The 7,850-nt window shown below is 38.4% G+C and overlaps 1 protein-coding gene across 1 annotated transcript; it reads right to left on the reverse strand.

Annotated features, from left to right (window-relative positions):
* Positions 1-3,012: 3,012 nt before the first annotated feature.
* LOC111568606 (uncharacterized protein C11orf87 homolog) lies at positions 3,013-5,369 on the reverse strand. The gene is made up of 2 exons (XM_023270314.3): positions 4,880-5,369; positions 3,013-4,500 (listed from the first exon to the last, which is right to left on the reverse strand). The coding sequence occupies exon 2, from the start codon at positions 4,396-4,398 to the stop codon at positions 3,973-3,975; it is 426 nt and encodes a 141-aa protein (XP_023126082.1). The 5' UTR covers positions 4,399-4,500; positions 4,880-5,369; the 3' UTR covers positions 3,013-3,972.
* Between the last annotated feature and the right edge of the window lie 2,481 nt (positions 5,370-7,850).

Below are 7,850 nucleotides of genomic sequence, written 5' to 3' on the forward strand. Positions count from 1 at the left end.
AAAGTCTCTGCCTCTCCCTTTCAAATGCAGGACCATGTGTTTGACAACGGATAACAGCAGATACAGTTAATTTCACTGACCCCTGATCTCCATCCATTCACAACTACTACACTCAGCTCCATCATTTCCTTGACATTGACATCTGTCCTTTCCCACTGATTCCTTGCTACTGACCTTCCTCCATTCCTTCATCCTGTCCTAGTCACTAACTTCCATCACTTCATAACCTGGGGACTTTAACCATTCCTAGACACTGACCTTATACAATTCCTTCATGCATTCTTAACCACTGACCTCCAACCATTCCATTGACCTCCATTCATTTTTCTTTACTGACTTCCATCAGTTCACACTATTGGCCCTGATCCCTATCATTTCCCAGCCATTGAAACTCCATTCTTTCCAAGCCACCAACCTTTTGTCGATTACTAGCCACTGACCTCATCCACTCCTCTATCTGTTCTTTGTCACTAGCATCCATCTCTTCCTATGCTACTGACCATTATCCATTTCTCTGTCCAAATCAAGCTAATGGCGAGCTACTGACCTCCATTAATTCCTAACCCTCTAAACTTTATTTATTCCTAGCCACTAACTGTGATCATTTACTAGTCACTGATCTCATTTCATCCTGAGCTATTTGAACTCCATTGATTTTTATTCACTAACTTCCATCTATTCTCACTATTTACTCTTGATCCCCATCATTTAATAGCCATTGAACTACATCTATTCCCAGCAACTGACCATTGTCCATTCCTCTATTTCTAAACATTGACCTCCATTTATACCTTACTACTGACCTCCATCCTTTTCTAGCCACAAATTTTATCCATTCTTATCCACTGACATTTCCCCATTCCTCTGTCCATGCTTGCCCACTGAATTCCATTCTTTACTTCATTCCTAGCAATTCAACTTCATTGATTCCCAGCCACTGATTTCCACTGATTCTTATCCTCTAAACTTTATTCATTCCTAGCCACTGACGTAAGTTCATGCCTAGCTACTGACCTCCATTGATTTTTATTCACTGACCTCCATTAATTTCGGCAACTAACCCCATCCCATCAGTTCCTAGGCATAGATCACCATTCCTTCCAAGCCATTGACCTTTTTTTGGTTCCTTGCCACTAATCTCAATCTATTCTGAGCTAGTGGTCATTATCCATTCCTCTGTCCATTTTTAGCCCATTCCTTATCACTGAACTGCATTCATTCCCAACTACTGTCCTCCACTGATTACCAGCCACTGACTTCCATGAATTCCTAACCACTTAACGTTCTCCATTCATAGCCACTGACTTTCATTATTTCTAAGTCAGTGACTGAAATCTATTCCTTGCCACTGACCACTCTTAATTTTTATTCACTGACTTCCATCCATTTTCATGATTGACCCCTGATCCCCATCATTCCAAGCCACTGACGTTTTTTGATTCCTGGCCACTGACATCCACCCTTTTCTTGTTTTTGCCACTGATTTCCATTGATTTCTAGCCATGGACCCTCACCGATTTGTAGCCTCTGACCTCAGTCCTTTCTTGGCCATCAACCTTTATCCATTCCTAGTCAGTGACTTTCACTCATTCCTGCTGACTGACCTCCCTGTAATCCTTCATCCATTGCTAGCAACTTGACCTCTATTGATTTTTAGCCACTGACCACCATCTTTCTCTTACATCGGAACTTGAATCCTCGCTACTGACCTCCTACCATTCCTCCATACATTACTAGCCGCTGACTTCCATCATTTCCTAGCCACTGATCTCAATTCTTCTCTAGTTACGACGTCCATCCATTCCTACCCATTGACTTCCATTCATTTTGTGCTTTTCCACTGACCTTCATCTAATCCATGTATCTGTGCTTTTCCACTGACCTTCATCTATTCCACTGTCTATTCCTAGCTATTAACCTTCATCCTCTCCTAGCCACTAACCTTTATCCATTCCTAGCCACTGACCACTATCTTTCCTAGCCACTCAGTCCACTATCCGTCCATCTCTAACTGCCAATATCCATCTAGTCACCATTGACCTCCATCTTTCCCTGGTCACTGACATCCATTCTTTGTCACTGACATGCAAAGAGTTTAATCGATCATCCTACTTCGCTGGCAGGAAGTAGCCTCCCTGCCCAAATAAATAAAATTTAACTCCATTTTTAGCAGAGAGAAGCGTCTCACAGCCAGTTCAAATGAAGACATATGTATTTTCAAATGATGGAATGCAAAAGTATTATAATTATTACAGAGTACTACTAGTGCACACTGAGCTTGATCTAAGTTGCTTATTATTTATTTTACTACAGTTTTATGCCGAAAACGTGCACAATGTCCTGGATTCTAATGTATAGATTGTTTTGAGGAAAACATATGTTTAAATGTGGAATGCATTAGTCATCTTTCATTGACTTACTTCCAATTTCCCCGTGAAAACAAATGGTTTCACTCTGTTGCACTTATGCCAATGAGATAAGATAGATGGGCAACCTGTCGGTGCATCTTCCAGTGCTGGCGGCTTGCCAGAACTGGCTTCATATTCCCAGGCTTTTTTGTGCTTGGAGACAATTAGGAACATGGTGTTCTGGTAGCTTGCCAACATACTGACTGATGCCCACTCACTTCCAGTGACCTCCATTGAGACATGTTGTGGTTTCATTACAGGGAGATGTTGAGTTTACAAATGGTACATGTATGGATAGCCTTCATGTCACTAAACAGGCTCTCTATGCAGGCTCTGTAGGCAGTGGATCTCATTTTGTATTCAGTAGTAGTTCACAGGGTTCAAGGGTCTTTAAACGTTATACTCTGCAAATACCAATCTCCATCGGTGAGGCCATTTGTGCTCGTCAGGAGGACTGTATGACGTAACCAAAATCCATTTAAAAATTAGCATATTATCATATGTCATCTGTACAGTGGGATAATTCTGATCGTTTTTACAATTCAGTGTACCGTGTAGTTGCACATTTCCCTCAGTAGAAGCAAGACACATTAAAGGATTGACATAAAGTATTCATATATTACGTATTTATTTATAAACTTTGAATATTACATATTATCCTTTGATAAGGCAGATTATATGAACTCCAGAAAGATGATGTTACTGCAAAACATTCCAGCTCTCATAATGGCATACATTTACAGTGAATTCATAGAATAAATGACACAGAATTTCTATTAGGCCCACTATGATACAATATGAGGGATCAAAAAAGAAGGAAAAAAAGATTGGCTTCATTTGAAAGCCTCTGTTGTAGGGTTGGAAGAATTCTCAATTTATTACATGTCAGAGGATACATTATAAATACTCAAAAATGAAAATACTGTATTAGCGCTAAAAGTTACTATCTGACACTTTAAAGAAACAGAAATCTTATGTGCATAACTACAGCAAAAAGTCTTGCATCCTGTCAGGCAAACTAGAGCTACCTACAGATGTCTAACAGACATTGGAGGACAGTACTTTATGCAAATATGCTAAGTCACTTAATTGAAGGAAAAAATACTACAGCAAACAAAGAAGCCGCTTCTATAGCCTATATGCAGCTTTGCACTGCCTAACAGCACCACAACATCCATTATAGTCTAACTACATACTGGTAGTGTGTCAGAGGACATGCCGAGGAAGATCTGTGTTGTGTCGCCAGCTCTTAATAATTTAACACAACTGCGTGTCACATCCCGGGGAGGATTTCAACATCTTTGAGGTTGGCTTTAGGCTGAGGGGGGAAGAGGAGGAGGTCCAGAAGTCAAAGCAGGCAAATACTTTACACGGTCCCATAAGGAGGTGGCTAAATACTAACGGAGGAGTGCCCAGCAGCTAGCCTGTGAGTCACTGCACTAGTTACCCTCTACGGTTCTGCTCAGTGTTCTGCGTTCTACCGGTTCTAGTCTACAAGCAGCAGAGATGGAGTTCTTTGTGCCTTATTGCTTTTCCTGTTTATTCCACAGTTCGTTCCCTGAAGTTAACAGTCAAGAGCGGCCGCCTCGTGCGGCGCCTGTCCCTCCTCCGCCTCCACGTGCCCGCTCTCCGCCGCCGCCGCGCTCTGGCACGCGAGCTTCTCCTCGCACCTCACCGGACGCACGATGACGCACGGCCTCGCGGGCTCCGAGCTGGCAGCGGCGCGCGCCGGGCTGCGACTGTCGCGCTCGTATTCCTCCTGCGCGCGCTGGATCTTCCTGTTCCGGAGCTTCCTCTTGTGGAAGTGGAACGTTGCCAGGGAAACCAGGATGATCCCCACGAGCACGGCCACCAGCACGAGGAGCGCGAGGGCGGAGGAGAACGGCGGGAGGAGGCTGAGCTGCTCCGCGCAGGTGCTGTTGGTGGCTCCCCCGTGACAGCGGTGCGGTGGCACCGACAGCCCCGAGGCCTCGGCGGTTCTGGCCGTCATCCGGTCCACCTTTGTCCGGCCACTTCTTGCGTCTCTCTGACCCCAGTACCCTTCGTGCTCTCCGGGCTCAGCGCGGTGACACCGGCCCGCGCATGTGGTTACCTGCGCCGGAGAGAAGACACATGAGAGCCGCTGATTGAGCGCCAGAAACCCGCCCACCGACCCTCATTACCTCCATTAACACCACCAGACCCGCACAGTTAACTGCGCAGCATTTCACTGTGAATGTGGGGTAATAATGAGAACATCCCCTGCTCGGGCTGCGCTCTGAATATAAGATGGAGCAGAAGAGTGGACAAAGGCTCCATCATCTCTTGTAATGAGCAGGCCTCCAAACATTCACATCCTTCCCTCAGATCCACGCAGCACCGTTTAAACACTTAATGTCAGTTTTACGCAGAGGATGGAGCCAAAGCTGCGTTAGTTCAGCCTGCAGCCGGAATATTTTCAAAGAAAAGGGAGAAAAATGCAGAATTCTTACCTGATGAAGCAGTCAGTAGGAGAACCAGTCGGTGAGTGGAGAGTCGGTGTGTGTAAATGGGAAAACTGGATCGCGGTGACGCATTTCATACAGAGTGATGCTGCTGCTGCTGCTGCTGCTGCTGCTGAGCTCCGATCATTCAGGAACCTCTGACTGCCGCAATCCGCTCCGCTGCATCCCGGACAGCGCTGTCCCGGATAAAGACTACAGGTAGCGCAAAAAGCCCTCACTATGCATCAAAGAGTTTTTTCCTCTCTCTCTCTCTAAAATGCGATTAGAATTAAGCTGCGTGAGGTTTTCCGTGCACAGCGTCCCTCCTCCGGTCTGCTCCTCTCAGCATCTGAATGAAGAAGAGCTGCAGCTGCATTAAAGGTCCAGTCAGCTGCCTCACAGCATCTCCTTCCAATCACGACTCTAATCCACGTTTATCAGTCAATGTCTGCGTTTAACCGTCAATAAACACAGATACAAATGAGTTACTGTGGATCCTGAGGGGTTGTTACAGAAGCTTTCCTGAGGGTGTGGCCAGGAAAATGCTTTGAAGCTTTCAGCCTTATTATAGGAGGTGGAAATGCATTAATTTGATACAAATACAAGGTAATTGTCACTTAATTATGGAATCACAGAAGTGCCATAGTAAAAGATAAGTCAATCTGTTAAAAAAGGAAATAAATGTCTAAATATGAAGAGGAATAAATTTTTAAAAAAAGAATAAATCTTAAAAAATAAGGAAGGGAATGTGTAAATATAAAGAGGAATAAATTTTAAAAAATACATCTCTTAAAAATAAGGAAATAATTGTAAATATAGGAGGAATAAATAAAAGAATAAATCTGTTAAAAACATAGGAAATGCATGTGGTAAGTATAAAAAGGAATAAATAAAAGAATAAATTAAAAATAATCTGTTTAAAAATAAGGAAATAAATGTGTAAATGTAAAGAGGAATAAAAATAAATATGTTTAAAAAAATAAGGAAATAAATGTAAATATAAGGAATAAATTTAAAAAATAAATAAATCTGTTAAAAATAAGGAAATAAATGTGTAAATATAAGAGGAATAAATTTAAAAAATAAATCTTAAAAATAAGGAAATGTGTAAATATGAAGAGGAATAAATAAAGGAATGCATAAAAATAAATCTATTAAAAATGAGGAAATAAATGTAAATATAAGAGGAGTGCATTTAAAAAAAGAATAAATCTGTTAAAATTAAGGAAATAAATGTGTAAATATAAGTGGATTTTAAAAAATAAATCTGTTCAAAGGAAGGAAATAAATTTGTAATTATAAGAGGAGTAAATGAAAAAATAAAAATCTGTTAAAAATAAGGAATATAAATGTGTGAATATAAAGAATAAATAAAAATATTAATTAGAAAATATGGAAATAGATACATTTGTTTAATTTATTTTCTTATTTTTTCATTTTTCATTTTTTCTCTTTATATTTACACATTTATTTCCTTATTTTTTATTTATTCTTTTATTTTTTCCTCTTTATATTTACACATTTATTTCCTTATTTATTTTAAACAGATTTATCTTTTATCATGGCACTCCTGTGATTCCTAATTATTATCCAAATGGGATCATACAAAAAATTGCACTGTAATAAATTACTGTATATACAACAAAATTCTAGCAGTAGTTTCTTTTTCCTCCAAAATATGATGAAAAACTGTGAAATCTGATTAAATAATAAGAATCAGCATTAAAGTCAGGCTACTGTAAAAATGACAGTGTGAATTGAACAAAGCAGCATTTCACAAAACACTGTTTAGATTAGTAACTGGGTTTTTGTTTTATTTTACATAAAGTTGAATTATTTTGGTTTCTAAAATGTATTTAATTGGCTACAGTTTGTTTTATATCACTGCCACAATGTAAGAAGAAAAAAGTAAAATTGTTAATGATTTATTGGTATTTCATCAATTTCATTAAAAATACAGATAAAAGAAAAATATATTTGCATGTTAACCATTAAAAAAGGCCAAAATTGTAAATTATATCCACATTAAAAACATGTATTTCTATTAATGCTAACTTTTTTTACTGTGTTCAACTCTAATATTTTACTACTTTTACTGTATTTCCATTAGCTCGAAATATAATTGTTTTTAAAGACCTTTGCCATTATATGACAGAAAGAATGTCTATAAAAGACAAAAAATAATGATTTTTTAACTGTTATTTTACAGATTTCCTGTTTCATTAAAATGCAAACAAAAGAAAAAAATATGTTTTTTTTTTTACATGTTAACCATTAAAAAAAGACCAAAACTGTAAATTATATCCACATTAACAACATGTATTTCTATAAAATATTATTTGTTCTTTTTCGGTGTTTAGCTCTAATATTTCACAAATTGTCCTGTATTTCCATTAGCTTAAAATATAATTGTTTTACAGCATTTGGCCATTATTTGATAGAAAGAATGGATCTATAAAAGACAAAAAAAGTCCTTTTTAACTGTTATTTTACAGATTCACCCTGTTTTGATACATTACAGATAATATCTAGTAGAAATCACAGAGAAAAGTATTAATTTGCAATGTGAGACCATTAAATTACACTGTTTACTTAAATCAGCTAAAACAATTATTATTTTACAGATTTCTTTCTTTCTTTCTTTCTTTCGTTCTTTCTCTCTTTGAGAAGTATTAAGGAATATGTGCTCGGTAAACATCGATTTATTTTTATTAGACATCTACAGCTGTTTAAACTTTTAATCTTCAGGAACATTCCCTGCAGGTTCCTGTTTTCTTGCATGTGTTTTTATTCTTTATGACCCAGAACTGAGCTCTTACAGCTCTTTATAGGGTTTAAATATGCACATAACACTAAAACATCTGAAAGAAGACAAAGTAAAAGATAAAGCAAGCTGCATTTTAATGGATTGGGAACATTTATTCCCCAATATATTGTTAAGTATATTTCAGAAACAAAAAAAACAAGCAAACTTAATGGA

Source organism: Amphiprion ocellaris, chromosome 14 (genome assembly GCF_022539595.1).
Source record: "Amphiprion ocellaris isolate individual 3 ecotype Okinawa chromosome 14, ASM2253959v1, whole genome shotgun sequence".
NCBI lineage: Eukaryota > Metazoa > Chordata > Actinopteri > Pomacentridae > Amphiprion > Amphiprion ocellaris.

Coding starts and splice junctions, on each gene's coding strand:
- LOC111568606 (XM_023270314.3), bottom strand. CDS start 4,398: ATGACGGCCAGAACCGCCGAGGCCTCGGGGCTGTCGGTGCCACCGCAC.